The 16364-nt window shown below is 36.9% G+C and overlaps 1 protein-coding gene across 3 annotated transcripts in view; it reads left to right on the top strand.

Moving 5' to 3' along the window:
• The window catches only part of LOC147615231 (pentatricopeptide repeat-containing protein At4g13650-like), a 34715-nt gene extending 18904 nt beyond the window's left edge, over window positions 1–15811 (top strand). Inside the window, exon 3 of one of the 3 annotated variants that reach the window (XM_086779287.1) lies at window positions 15476–15811. Coding sequence is in view for 1 of the 3 variants with exons in the window: in XM_086779288.1 (XP_086635414.1) it covers window positions 7183–7316 (134 nt within the window). In the remaining 2 variants the exon portion in view is untranslated. Of the gene's footprint in view, window positions 1–7182; window positions 7506–15475 lie in introns of those variants that run through there. The other 2 variants (XM_086779288.1, XM_086779285.1) reach the window with 2 other exon arrangements.
• The last annotated feature ends 553 nt before the right edge of the window (window positions 15812–16364 follow it).

Genomic DNA, 16364 nt, shown 5'->3' with positions numbered 1-16364 from the left:
GGTTAGATATGTACACCATACATTTTCTTTTTTAATTGTCTCTAGTGGTTAGGTAGGGAAAAATATATATATATATATACATATATATATATATTTTTATCAAAAAAAAAAAACAAAAACACAAAAACCAAAAAACAAAACGAAACAAAAACACATAAAAAAACCAAAACAAAATTTTGACCTTATGCACTTGCGGTCGGAACGTCTTGTAGATTCTGCCATAGGGCCTAGGGCACCTTCTAGAGTGCCTACGCAAGAAAGTGGGACCCAATCGGTAGGCAATTTGGCAGATATTGCTGAAACCCTTACTGAATCCCAATCCGATACCCTTTCCTCCAGAACAACTAGTTCATTGTCCATGGACAATCTAGGGCCGACAAATAGTCATCCCGTAGCCCCAAATAGAACACCCTCAAGATCCTTTAATCCATTTGAAGCCGATACCATGGGGTTAACATTCAATGTGAGACTCCAATATGTCTACACAAATGCTCAGGGAGCTGAGATCTTTAGGGACCCACAACAACGGTATCTTGTTAAGATAGCCGACATATTCTCAGAACTTGATAGAGCACCTCTAGTCAATGACCAGGGTAACATGTACATGGGTGGAGATGGTGTTCGCTACGAAGTCACCTACCATCCAGAAGAGGTAGACAAATTAGGGGAGCTCTCTAAAACCGAGTTTTTAGACTTATCAGAACTTTCCAGAGCAAGGGAGTCTAGAGATGACTGGCTCATCGAGCCGGACATGCCTGGACCATCCAATGCCCAGTCCTCAAAGCCATCCATAGATGATTTACTTCTTGTAGATCTAAATTTGGAAAGGGATAGGAAAGGCAAGAGCAAATTGGATCAGGGGACTGAAAGCCAATGGGAGTTTGTACGACAAATTCCTGTGACAAAGGTCTTACAGGATGACCCACTTCAAGAGGTCTATAAGGATTCGTTAGAGGGATACTATGCCACAACAAAATCGCTAGAGCTGGATCTTCCTCTAGCTTATGTAGTGGTAGTTGAGAAGTGTGCAGGACACATGAACAGAATAGTTGATAAATGGGCCAATGAATATCGAACGTTAGATTGGAAAGAGATTAGGGAACTCACGTGGAAAGGACAACCATTATTTATGGAAGTGTTCTCAACAAATACAGCCAAACCAGGAGAGACAGCCTTTCTTGGAGAAACTGTTGCTCCTCCCCTACGAGAGTTCACTAGAGAGGGACCTTCAACATCTAAGTGGACCACTGCTAGTAGCCCAACTCTAGCACCAAGATATTGTCCTACAACAAATGTGCGACCACCGGTCACACCACAACAACATCTTTCTCATTATAACAATCGGAGGATAGGGGAGCCAACTCGGCCTCCCATAAATGCACCAACTGAAATGAGGGTGACAAGATCTTTGGAAGGGTTTGGTGAGGCTGGTAATAGGGTACCCACACCAATTTTGGAAACATGTGGACCATCTTTCCAAAGAGAGGAACAATTCCCACTAAGAGCGAGGGGCCGTAGGCCCTATGATGAGTATTCACGACAAGTAAGACCATCAACTCTTCAGAAACTGGTAAAGAAGTATGAAGGGTCGGGAGATCCATACGATCATGTAGCAGCTTTTAGGCAAGCAGTTCGAGCTGAGCAAGTTGCTGATAAGCATACTCAAATAGAAGGGTTTGGACTCACCCTTGAAGGAAAAGCCCTTGCTTGGTTTCAGGCATTAGAGGCTTCAGACAAAACTTCTTTACGAATTTTGGAAGAGAGATTCATTGCTGCTTTTTCCTTGATGGAAATTCAACATGACACGGTAGCACACATCTACTCTTTCAAGCAAGGCGAGAATGAGAGTGTTAGAGACTGTGTAAATAGAATGAAGCAGTACATTAATCGTTGCCCAGAAGATGAGAAGCCCGCCCAAAGTCGATTAATTTCTCTCTTCTTAAAAGGCCTCAAAAATTCAACACTGCATACACATCTCTATGCAAAGAAGCATACAAGTTTCAATGAGTGTTGCCATGATGCTATGGATTTCACCGATAACTTCAAATTCCAAGATGGTTCTGGTCCTGAGGTGAAACCTAGAAATCAATGGGGTGATGATCAAAGTTCAGGGTCTAGCGCGCTGGTAAATCCAGATCAGATAGCCAACCTAGTGCTAAGGAGATTAGGACAAACCTATCGTCCACCCATACAGCCACAACAACAGCAGCAGAGAATGAGGAGTATACTTCCTACAGGTCCTCATCTTTGTGGAGCATGTGGCGGTGACCATAAAACAGAGGACTGTAATACCTTTTCTCCTCTAGTCACAAACCAACCCACAAAGAAGTGGTGCCAAGCCTGTGCTTGGAACTTTACTCATACCACCCAGGATTGTAATCGCATTGTGAGAATGAGACAGGAACGTGAGCAGCCGAGGGGTGGAGTGGCTCCACAAATGTATCAACAATATACAAATTTTGAACGTAAGCCACCGATGACACAAGAACAAGCACGACCTGTTCTTGGTGCTCAACCTCCTGCTCCAGGGACTGCTCCTGTGAGGGTTGTCGACTACGACAATTCAAATATGTGTAGAGAATTGGTAAACCCAGGCTATGTGGAAGAAGAATATGTATCATATTCATCCAAAGAAAATATCATTGAAAGTCCCGCATACCCAAGCCAAACACTGGAGACTCAACCAGGGGAACAAAACTCTTTAATGTTGCTAGGCGGCTACCAACCTAGGACTCCAGGCCCCTCAGGTCAATGGCAGCCAAGGAAAGTAGAGGCCAAACCAATGGGCCCCTGTTATGAGTGTGGAGAACCCCATTGGGCTCGTGATTGTCCACATCGCTCAAGGCAAGCATCTAGATCAAATACAACAGTACAACAGTTTCCACCAATCGAAAGATATTGTCTAGGGTGTTGTGTAGAACGCTTCCCAAAAGACTGTCTGCTGAAACCACATGAGGAAGGCACCTCTCAACCAAAGGTTTCACTCAACCTTGTAGGTACAGTTCCATCCCCACCTTCATCTGAGAATGAGGATGTCGTGCCACTTAGAGTCATGACTAGATCACAAACACGAAACGCTGAAATACAGACTGATGAGACACCTCGAACTAGGGACGCAAAGACAAATCTAGTGGACAAGACCCTACAGTCCAATAGAAAAAAAACCACTAGGAGAAAGAAGAACCGAAACAAACAAACTAAAAGTACATCCACTAGTTCTCAGGAGACCTCTAAACAAAACATACGGGATAAAACTTTTACATCCCAGGAAGTGCGTGAGGAACATCAACCTCAACCTGAGCCTAGTGTTAAACAAGATAAGGCTAGTACGACTGAGGATAGTTCTGGGGGTTCTGTTTTTGTGGATAAAGTGAATGAGACTCTAGAGGCCATCATTGATGCTCATAGAAGTCGCATTGCAGCTTTATCTGAGCTACCCAAAAAGCTTCAAGAATACCCAAACCCTCGTGAGCAGAAGATCAATTTAGCTGTACATCAGCAACTCATTAGGGAAGCTCAGTCAATACTTGAGGAACCACCACCACCTATTCCTCGTGGCCCAGCCTCTCTTAAGCCAACATTAGAAACCATACCAGAAGTGTCATCAAGTCGAGAAATGAAAAGTGAATTCATTTCACAAGCTCAAAGCGAAAGGTCTGCACCAATTGACACTCCATTGAAAGAAGAAATTCTGCCATCACCCAGCCTTGTCTTCCCATGCAATGATGAAATTATTGATGCTAATGAGGACATGGCAAATGACATGTGGGCCGCTGTAAATGAGAAAATAAATGAAAACATGTCTTCTGTTAGTTCGCCTCCATTCTCTGAGGTGGATTTTACCAGAGACTCGGAAAACAAATTTAGACACCCAAGCATCCAGGAGGAAGTTCAAACAATTGTTTCTCCTAGAAGTAAGCATACAATGAAAACCTTACCATCCTATCTGGGAGAATATGAGAACTGTTCTCAAACCTTGAGGATACCCTCCATGCATAAAAGGTTGACAAAGGAGAAGGATATGAGTATGGTGCAAGCTATTTTGTCTGCACCAGTGGCTTGTAACTTACCTTTGCTTGAATTGATAAAGCTTAAACCTGAGTTGTGGAATGATATTGCCACATGTTTGTCAGAGCGGGTATTGCTACAAAAGGGTCACCATGAGTGTACTATACACCCTGAGACAAAGCATGTAATGCCAGTTCCTATCAACAAAGTAGGAAAATTTTGTGAAGACGATCAGGGAAATGCTACCCTCCCATTAGAAGTGCGAAAAGTATCTTCAACTGCAATACTTGATAGTGGAGCAGGAGTGGGCATTGTAACACGGTCCATTTGGGAAAAATGGGGCAAACCAGCTATTAGGAGTACCAGGATGCGCTTGCAGCTAGCAGATGGAAGCTTAGAACATCCCCTTGGGCTGCTTGAGAACATATTGGTCACCACATGTGGGATTGAATATGAGCATACCTTTGCAGTAGTGGATTTTGGAAAACATCCAAACTACGAAGTGATATTGGGTAGACCATTCATGCGACAATTTAAAATGATACAAGATTGGGGATACAATTACTTGTACCTCCGACATGATTCTGTCATCACAAGGGTCAACCTAAGGAATCACTCATATCGTGATGTAACAAGATCTCCAATAGATGAGTTTGATTCTGCTTCATCTGAGGGCTCAAGAGTTACATTGTCAGATGGGCGAGAAGATCTATGGATGTGTGGAGCCTCATGTAGGGGTTTCAATACTGAGAGACTTAAGGGTAATCGAAGTGTATCAGACGAGGCATACATTCCACAACCCTTCCCTGAGCATTTAATTGATCCATTAGAATGGAGTCATGTCCTTGCAACATTATCGACATGTGCTTTACCGAAGCCAATTCAATTTTGTGACTCAGATGGATATGACATTATACCTATACGAATGTTACAACCACGTGCCCTTTTAGATCATTTGTACTATAGGGATACATCCAAAACAACAGCTATGCATGTCGAGGAAGTCTCAGTTGAGAATTTAACACTCAAATTTGTTAATGATGCTGATAAGAAAGAGACACAAGCTCCAAAACAAATGATGTGGATAATTGATGAGTACTCAAGTGAGGGCCATGGCTGGCATGTTCCAACTACTCTAGTTGCTGCTCAAAGAAGGCCGGGCAAGAAGGAATTATCAATGTGGCTACCCAAAGATGCGTACAAACTTGTACCATCTAGTCCAGTTGCTAAGCCTCTTACGAAGCACATCATTTCCAAGCCCAAACCTCGGATTGTTACTCGATGGGTCCCAAAACGGGTTCTTAAAGCACAAGGCTATTATGAGGGTGCACCAGCAATTTGGCTTCCAAAATGCCATGCTTTGGCAGGGATAAAAGATTGTTTCCAAAAGATGCCAAAAGCCACCCTTGATTTTCCATACCAGTGGGTGCAAAAGAAATCAACACAAACTCTTCAAGAAAGGAAAGGTGGCTGTGATAGCACCTACAAAACTACTTGTGTTGATCTTCCTAAAACATGTATTGAAACACCTGTTGTCCCAATTTCTCCTTGTTACATAATTCAACCATCAACTGGTGTACTTAAGACCCATCCAACTCCAAAGGAGTCTCATTTGAGCATAGATTCTAGCAATTCAAAGCCTAAATCCCCTTATCTTGCTCAAATTCCAAGACAATTGATAAAATTTCCACTCAAGAAGGACATACCTAAAACCAAAGATAAGGCATTAACACTACAAATGAAGCTCTTTGGTAGATCAATGTTTGTATAGTGTGGTTCCTTATGCCTTTAGAGAATTATATTCTTTTTGAGATGATCTCCACTACCAGCGCAAGAGTAAGTTCAACGACTCCACAATAAGAACGACAAGCCAGGGCACTTTTCTCCCATTGGGTTTTTTCCCCTCGGCTATATTCGGTGATTGGCACCACTAACAAATTTTATTCCTTTGTTTTCCTTTTTGTTAATAAAACTTTTTGCAGAGATCTCAGCTTAAAAGAGCATCAAACACGCCCCAATAGTCCACCTATCGTGCACACAAATTAGGAAGGGGGGAGACATGCTACGCTTACAAAGATCAAGGAGGAGCAATCTGCACCAAAATCAGCAATGCCTCATTGCAAACGAACAACATCAACAGGGCACTACAACAGGTGTATTCAAATCTTGATCTCTACTTCTTTTTGTGCTCTTATCTTTCGAATATATGGTTTGCATGTACACAATATTGGCTGGTTTGAGTTTTTGATTTGTAGTTAAAATACGGTGAGTGAATTCTAGAGTCTTAGAAGACTTAGTAAAAGATATGTCTATCCAAAGACAGTGTAGGATATATACCAAGGGAGTATGCCAAGTACTTATGTCTTCAAGGTATATTAGTTATCCCTAGTGGTAGTTATCTCTTAGATATGAGCTAGGTGCTACGAGTAATAAAAATTTATGAAAATATACCCTACAAAAATATATATACAAGGTGAATTGCGACATGAAGTGTCTACCGCCATGCGAAGTGCTTGGTAGGACCTGGGGATGTCTCAGCACCTTGGGGCCGATGCCTTGGTTTCCATGGGGTGAACACTGATGTCTAGAAGCTTCAGAAGAGGACCTTTGAGGAATCTATCGCCTTGATAGATGTTGGTAGGACTCGGGGGTACACTATGGGCCCTCGAAACCGATGCCCTCATCTTCAAGGGGTACTCCTTAGGTCATAAAAGAAAGAAAAAGGGTCTGTCGCCCTTGAGATACTTAGCGGTCTTTAGATTCTCTTGGCGGAGGTCTCTTGGCCATTGCTCGGGTCTCATGGGGATAGAACCTTAATCTTTATCACCTTCTACACATATATCCAAAAAAAAAAAAAACAGCAAGAGAGAGCTCCAATCACCTTTGCTCATACTTAGGAGTAGGGTTGCCACTTAGGAGTAACTTACATACTGATAGGACATTGAGACTGCGGTCATAACCGGAGGTGTACAAAGACACTTGCCTTTGCATAGCATTATCTACCACTTAAGTCTCACTTTCACTAGTCTTTACTCATCTATTTTAGTACTCATTAAAACTTTAATCAGCCCTGCACTTGTATGCTCACGTGTGAAAATTATCATTGCTGATTTTTCTTTTCTTTTCTTTTCTTTTCAATAAAAGACTTCAATGTATCAATTGTTTTTGTTGCAGCTCTTGCTACTACCGCGCTCGAGGACGTGCGCAAAATAGGAAGGGGGGAGTGTTTCATGCAAATGAAGATCAATACCAGGATGCAACAAAAACGATACTTAGGGCTCTTGAAAAGAGTTCCACTTTGTAGATGAATGTGGGAGAGGGTTTGATAATAATCCCACATGGGGACTTATGGGAGTTCTAGAATTTTTGTATAAAAGGTGGCTCATTTGAGAGCTTAGACACACTTTGGGCTTAGTTCATGCAAGAGCTCCTTTGAGAGACCTACTCTCCCTCTTCTCCATAGAGGTGAAGACTCTTCTCTCACCCCATCTACATTATTGTATGAGGTAAATCTCTTCATTGAATCATTAGCAATGTCATGAGTCTTTCTCATCCTCTTCTCTAATCATTTTACTCTTATGCATGCTTTTAGTATTTTATTTTTGAGTACATGGATTGATTTGAAGCTTTCATGGAAGCTTGATGCTTGAATGTGTGCATGCTTGTAGGAAGATAGGAGTGGAGTGAGGTCTTTCTCTTTGCTTGAGTGCATAGTGATTGTATTCCTCTTGCTTGTATTTGTGAATGAAGGGGTGTGTAGGAATGAGGACAAGTTGAGCTTGTGTGTATGCTTAGTCTAGTGTCAAGTGATGGTAGCCATGAGCATTCTCTCCATTTGTGGATAAGCTCTTGTGCACCGGTACGGGTCGAATCCCTAGCTCCGACAGGGATGCAAATCCCATTGGATTGAGCTACACGTGGATCGTGCTACTCTTACTACAAGTGAGAGTTTTTTCCGTCTCTCCACACACCATTTTACACCATACCCAGGCTGGTCAAGACCTGGGCAAGTTTTTGTCGCATGAGCCATTCTTTGAACACTCCCCGCCAGCTGTTGCAACTGAACTTCCCTTAGAACACACATATATCAAATGCTCCCTCCAGCATTCTGGCTTAAGACAGTCCTTTTTCTATGCAAGTTTTCAGTTTTGATTTTTTTTCAATACAGTGAGTATATCTTAATTCCGTATCCCAAGACTTCTCGATTACAGGTCTGGATTCCCAAGCAGAATTCCTCGAATTCTGAATTCTTGATCCTCAGATCAAAATCAAAGGTCTTAACTTAGTTTCAAATTCGGTGGGTGATTTGAGTGTAGATTATTGAGCTGGTCACATCGTCATTTCTTAAAACTGACGAAGGAGTTACGTCTTGGTTATAGTCTGATTCAGGGTTTGAGTCTGGAAAGGTTCTCTCTGAACTATCTTTATCGAAGGGTAATATATCAATTACTACTTTGCTGAATTCAAAACTAAACACGAATTTCTATGAGGAATAAATTAGTCATTTATCTAAATTTCGACTTCGATAGTTTTTTTGAATTTTCTCATTACCATCCTAAAGAATATAAAACGGTATAATTTTTTTTATTGAGTATTTACTTATTCATTTTTTCAATATTCATGGGATTTAAACATAGGGTTAAAGTAAACTCTTATTTGATAAAAAAAATTTTATGTATAAAAATCAATATTGGTGAAAGCAACACTTTTGTAATAAAAAAAAATCTTTTATGCATCATTTTATGCATAAAAATCAATATTAGTGAAAGGAACACTTTTGCAATAAAAAAATTTCTTTTATGCATAAAAATCTATTTTAATGAAAGTAACACTTTTATAATAAAAATATTCTTTTATGCATCTATCTATGCATAAAAATCCATTTTGATGAAAGTAACACTTTTATAATAAAAAAATATTTTTTTTATACTATACTAATCAAGAGAACAAGCAATGCATGGTAATCTCTTAATCCCATTCAAACATTGATTAAATCCATAAAATTTATTTTGATGAAAGTAACACTTTTATAATAATAAAAAAAATTTTATGCATCTATTTATGCATAAAATTCATTTTGATGAAAGTAACACTTTTATAATAAAAAAATATATTCTTTTATGCATCTATTTATACATAAACTCTATTTAGATGAAACTAACACTTTTGTAATGAAAAAAAATAATCAATATGTATCTTTCTATACATAGAATTTAATTCTATTGAAAATCATTCTTTTATAATAAAAAATAATCAATATGCATCTTTTTATACATAGAATTTAATTCTACAATCACTCTTTTATAATAAAAAAATAATCAATATACATCTTTCTATGCATAGAATTTAATTCTATTAAAAATCACTCTTTTATAATTAAAAAATAATCAATATGCATCTTTTATACATAGAATTTAATTCTATTAAAAATCACTCTGTTATAATTAAAAAAATCAATATGCATCTTTCTATGCATAGAATTTAATTCTATTAAAAATTACTTTTTTATAATAAAAATAATAATCAATATGCATCTTTCTATGCTTAAAATTTAATTCCTTTAAAAATCACTCTTTTATAATAAAAAAATAATTAATATGCATCTTTTTATGCATAGAATTTAATTCTATTAAAAATCACTCTTTTATAATAAAAAATAATCAATATGCATCTTCTTATGCATAGAATTTAATTCTATTAAAAATCACTCTTTTATAATAAAAAAATAATCAATATGCATCTTTTTATGCATAGAATTTAATTCTATTAAAAATTATTCTTTTATAATTAAAAAATAATCAATATGCTTCTTCTTATGCATAGAATTCAATTCTATTAAAAATCACTCTTTTATAATTAAAAATAATAATCAATATGCATCTTTCTATGCATAGAATTTAATTCTATTAAAAATCACTCTTTTATAATAAAAAATAATCAATATGCATCTGGTCCACTTGGGTAAAGTGTTTTCTGGCAGGTCTCCGGGAGTGCTTGCGAGGAGGACACGTAGCAATAGTACTAGCCATACTTAATAGTGATGCATAGAAATTAATTCTATTAAAAATTACTCTTTTATAAAAAAAATCAATATGCATCTTTTTATGCATGAATGAAAATGACACTTTTAGAATACACAACGATGGGGATTACTCTTTTAAATTAATAAAGAGTGAGAGTAGGACCAGGTATCTCAAGGTAGGAGTAGAGTAACAGTGCGTAAAACACTATTAAGCTTCAACAAAGGGAGAGGCTTCTATTTAAAGAAAAAAGTGAGCTTCTAACCAAGCAAACTGATTCTAGAATTTTCTAGATCAGTTTGGTCAATTTTTGACCATTTTTAGGTCAGTTTAGCTTACTTTTTAGAACTAGACTTGAATTAGGAGAGAGGAGAGATAAAATATCTCAATTTTTGATAATTTTAAACTCCACCACATATGTGAAGTAGGCGTCTCCTTCATAAGGGGAGAATTTCCATTGTGAGATGTCAAAAAATTATTTTTTTAATAATTTCTTTGGTCCTTAGTCCACTACTCATTTTTGGGAGGATTTTCTTTATTTCTTTTACTTATCTTCTCCACACATTTGGATGAATCTGATTGACCTCTCAAAATCTTAATTTAAAATTTTTTGACAATCCGGACCCTTAAGATAAGACCTCTTGAACAGATTATACTTGATTTCTAATGCACCTTTTGAAAATCTTTTTGAACTTTTGTTTCGGGGGAACTTATTTTAATAAGAAGAGATATTTTTCCATCCAAAAATATTCAAAATCTGAATAATATCTCTCTAGAATATTTTCTCTCTCTAGGCCAAAATAGGCAGAAACAAGATCTTTTATATTTCTTAAGAGGGGATTGATTACAGGAGAATATGATGGACATCTTGAGAGGCTAGGGAGGAATCTTACATCCACTCCCACATCCCCAAATTGATATGCCACACTTGGTTAAGTGTAGAGATTGCAGTCAAAGCTAAGCCTCTAAAGTAATTAGTCATACGGCCTATTAAGCTAGTGGCAGGTCTAGCATTTATTGGTTGAGAGTGGGGATTTCTCTCCCATGGTCTGGTATCCCTTCCATCGATTCTAGATTAGAGAAAGTGTCAGTGCTTGTTGACAATCTTAAGTCCTGTAAGTAACACACTGAATCTCGTTCTTAAAGAGGGTCCCGAGATAAAGATAGATTGATAAGAGCCTACTTGGGTCGATGTGGTTTCCTCAAAATCTATGCGCCCAGATCGCAACTGTATATTATTTCACATGGTTTCAGAGCTAGGAAAATGTTTTGGAAAGTTTTTTTTTATAAATTATTTTTAGATTTTAATTTTTGAAGATTTTAGAGAAACTTGTCTAAAATGGGTTTCAGACAGTTCTAAACACTTTGAGAAAGATTATGCATGCACTTTTTTGGACCGACCAGAGAGTTTCTATAGTTAAGGTGGGTCCCTTAACTATGGGAAATTATAATTTTGGATCTTGTATCAAGTACACTAATGGCATAAAACCAATAATAGGCAAACTTGTGCGTGTACCTTTTTTTGTTCGTTCGGCTTACCTTTTTTTAACTTTTTACTTTTAGGAGAATCTGAGACACATAGCATTACATGATAACTTCAAAAAGTTAAATTTCTACCACATGGAGATGCCTATGCTGGTATTTCTACCATCACAAAATAGTGCTATACTAGGTATTTCTGGTCTACCAAAAAGGAGTACAACATAAAAGGAGGCAAAGGAACTCTGGCCTAACGTGAAGTGGAAGTGTAGCTCCTTATAGCTTTTGTGAGCATGTCCTTCAAAGCATGTTGAGCTATTTTTGCTTGATGGATGTGCATACTGTTATTTACTTCTTTCCCAAGCACCATAAAAAACACAAAATATATATGCTTGCAAGCAAGATATGTCTTCTTGTTGTTTGCCTTTTTCATAAATGCATCATATGAAGAGGAGGGTTGCCTCTATCACTTCGAATGCTGGCATCCCCTGCTCAACAACATCCTTTGTTCTCGCATAGAATATTTCTTTGGCACCAGCCTTGTATACGAGTGGATGGCAAAAATTGAGCGAGTAGATATTTGAGTTTTGTAATTGATTATACTCTTTCATGAAGTGCCTAGAAGAGACAATGCCAATAGAAGTATTAAGTAACATTCCAAAGTTAATAGTGAATTCAACAAATTAATTCACAAACCATGTATCACTTTTTGCTCATCAATTCATAAAATTAAATGAAGTTATAAAATGTAATAATATTGACAATATCTTCACAAATAAGCAATGTTTAAGATCGTAAATCTACTTAAATCATAGCAAATGTCCACAATAGCAAAATTGAGATAATGTCCATAATGTTCGAAGCTCTAAGTGTAAGAGGAGCTTCTAAATCTAAATAAACAAACACAAGAATCAAAACATGAATAATGTTCCAAATAAGAAGGCGTCAATAGTATTCTAGGTTATTTGGCTTTGTTCTAAATCTGCAAAAGAAATATATATGTGAGTTAAGAAAATTATACTTCAATGCACGTTAGTGGAAATAACTTTACTTAAGCTTGGAATTACTTATGACCTTAGCAGAGTAGGGTTCTAGTAAGCATTCGTAAATGCGCTTATCCTTCTCTAATAATATCACATTGCAATTCATATATGCTACTGTGTAAGACCAGGTGTCCTAGTTCCAGAGAACAAATCCACAACAATATTTCCAGGTTGCTGAACAATGAAACGATATACTTGCAAAACTTCTGGTCTCTCTGGCAATCACCTCTCCAAGAAGAGTCCTTTCTTTTCACCAAATCCTCAGGAGGAACTCTAGTGATTCAATAAATTATCATTCAAAATCAAACTACATGATGAACATAAAGATAATGATAGCTAAGTACATACATGTTGAAATGAATTCAAAATTAAACAAATTCTTGATAGAAACAAAGATAATTAAAACTAAATGCATACATATCATGAATGAGTTCATGCTCCACATCAAGTTCCTCTCCAAGGTTCAAGTTCTTAACTTAATCACTATAAATTGAGAATATATTTTTTGGTGAAGAAGAGCGTACAAATGCAGATAAGATAAGCATGTCACTTGTGTTACACATTTATTAAGATAATGAAAATAAAGTATTATATGAAATTAGCTTCTATGTAGAAAGGTTAACTTTGTTGCCATTAGTCTCTTTTTGCTTTCCACCAGTTGTGTACACTTTCACAACCTGGCGATGCATCACTACAAAACCTTGAATTGAGGCATAATGATCCATCTTTGTAGCCCCCTCCATTGTGTATAGGCATGCAAAGAAGCCAGCATCAGAGAGACAGAAGTTAAAAAATTTAAAGACCGAGATATATAGATTATCATCAACCCTATTCCAAGATGGAATCTTATTTATGGAACAACCCTCTACAACAATATTAGATGAGAAGTCATCAAATATTAGCTCAACACAATGATCCGCCATCTTCCCTTTCACCTTGCTTTTAGTACAAATTATATTCAACTCTTCCATAATTCCACGTATGATGGTGGAGGGTTGCTTCCAATTTTGAACATCCAAAGCAAGATCTACAATGCTTGTATTAAAAGCAAATATAATTCATGTCACAATTTTAAATGTTAGCATGGCTAGGTCAAGTAGGGATCTTCATTGTGATATGTATGGAGAGTCAACTCATCTTTTGGTTTGAAAATGTCTATTGGTGGATCTCCAACGTTCTCAGTTTCCTCTCCACCAATGCTACTACTCTTTGCTTGTGTTGCTTGCCTCTTGCTTATCTACAAGGCCTATTCTACAAGTTGTCTTCCTAGGTTCATAAGTGGCATGAGTAATGTGGCTGTCGATGTAATAGACTAGGCATGGGATGTAATGAGAGTATTCTAAACATACGAGGCCAGAGAAAAGGTCATAAGAGGTGGAGATGTTGTATAGAGGAAAAGTATGAAAGTATGCGAGGCTTGCAGATCTTCACAATCCTAAGTGTTACTGGTGTGCTGTCCTTTCTTTGCCTTGGCATAAGCCAAGCAACCACATTGTCAAAGAGGAAAAATTGAACATGATTGTTGCTGTCTACATCAAAGATAAAGACAAATTCTTTCTTGTGGAGATGCTTGACAATTCCCAGTCTCTTATATGTACTTTTTTGAAGTACTTACCTAATGACAAGAGGAAGATACAAGATTGGTTGCACACGTTTGTTTATTGGCTTCAAATTTTCGAATTGGGGATATCTTTGTTGCATGTCATACATAATGCAGATAGAGTAAGGCTTCCCAATGACAATGTGTACACCGAGTGTGTCATGACCAATCGAAGATAGTACTTTAAAAAGACTTTCAAGACTCATCAAGGAAGCATTAGATTCAACAATGACATCGAGCATCATCCTAGTCTTTGCAAGGCTATACAATGTGTTATTTATAGGTGAACTGCTTCATATATACTTCTTGACCTCTTAAATTAATCATTTATGACACCTATTGAAATCAGCTTATGTAATAAGTAGGTGGCTTCTTAAGCTTATGAGTGTGGGTTCACTTGAGAGCATACCTCTGCTATAGCAACCATATGGGCTTGCAATGATACACCATTATATATGTATGAAGACTTGCAATTAGAAAGAGTAAGTGTGTATCCTTTGAGTTCTTGTAATACCATAGTCAACTGTAACTTTTTCTTATTCTTATTAACACCTATACACAGGCTATTTCTAGTATTGAGAGAGATCATTGTCCATGGTGGTTGTACATTGAAAAACATATAGCACTAGATGAAGAGATAAATCTATATCAACAACATAAGTCTGTATTACTTCTACGAGCACAATCTGAGATTACATATAAGGTAAGTGAGAATCGTTTCTCTTTTCTGTGTTATAATATAATTACATGATATAACATGTGTTTTACATGTATGTCGTATGTTTAGAATACTCCCATTACATCCCATGCCTAGTCTACTACATCGGCCAGCCACATTACTCATGCCACCTGTGAACTTAGGAAGACAACTTGTAGAACAGGCCTTGCAGGCAGGCAAGAGGCAAATAACACAAGCAGGGAGTAGGGTGGGAAGAAAAAAGAGACTAACGGCAACAAAGGCAACCTTTCTACATAGAAGTCTATATAGAAGCTAATTTCATATAATACTTTGTTTTCGTTGTCTTAATAAATGTGTAACATAGGTGACATATGTCTTATCTTATCTGCATTTGTACGCTCTTCTTCACCAAAAAATGTATTCTCAATTCATAATGATCAAGTTAAAGACCTGAACCTTGGAGATGAACTTGATGTGGAGCATGAACACATTCATAATATGCACGTATTTAGTTTCAATTATCAATATTTCTATCAAGAATTTGTTTAATTCTAAATTCGTTTCAACATGTATGTACTTAGTTATCATTATCTTTATGTTCGTCATGTAGTTTGATTTTGAATGATAATTTATTAAATCAGCCCAGGGTTTCTCCTGAAGATTTGGTCAAAAGAAAGGGCTCTTCTTGGAGAGGTGGTTGCTAGAGAGGCCAAAAGTTCTGCAAGTATATTGTTTCATTGATCAGCAAGCCTGGGGATACTGTTGTGGATTTGTTCTCTGGAGCTGGGACACTTGGTCTTACAGCAGCATACATGAATCACAATATGATATTGTTAGCGAAAGATGATCGCATTTATGAGTGCTGAGTAGAACCCTACTCTGCTAAGGTCATATGTATTTTCAAGCTTAAGTAAAGTTATTCACACTAACGTACATATTTCTTTTGCAGATTTGAAACAAAGCCAAACAACTTAAAATACCATTGATGTCTTCTTGTTTGGAACATCATTCCATATTTTGATTCTTGTGTCTGTTTATTTAGATTCAAAAGCTTCTCTTATACTTAGAGCTTTGAATATTATGGACATTATCTCAGTTTTACTATTGTAGACATTTGTTTATGATCAATGTAGGTTTCTTGCATTTGTTTATTATGACTAAGAAGCTCCTTTTACTATTATAGCTTCAAACATTAAGGCCCTTATCTCAGTTTTGCTATTGTGGGCATTTTCTATGATTTAAGTAGATTTACAATCTCAAACATTGCTTATTTGTGAAGGTATTGTCAATATTATTACATTTTATAACTTCATTTAATTTTATGTTATGCCATACATTTTTTACATTGATGTGTGAGTAAAAAGTGATACATGGTTTGTGAATTAATTTATTGAATTCACTATTAACTTTAGAATGTTGCTTAGTACTTCTATTGACATTTTGTCTTTTAGGCACTTCATGAAAGAGTGTAATCAATTAGAAAACTCAAATATGCTTTCTCAATCATGCTCACAGACCCAAATCGCAAGGAAAAA

This window comes from Cibotium barometz, chromosome 40 (assembly GCF_041138505.1).
Source record: "Cibotium barometz isolate CiBa-2024 chromosome 40, ASM4113850v1, whole genome shotgun sequence".
In the NCBI taxonomy this organism is placed as follows: domain Eukaryota; kingdom Viridiplantae; phylum Streptophyta; class Polypodiopsida; order Cyatheales; family Cibotiaceae; genus Cibotium; species Cibotium barometz.
This window is presented reverse-complemented; position numbering and strand designations above follow the sequence as displayed.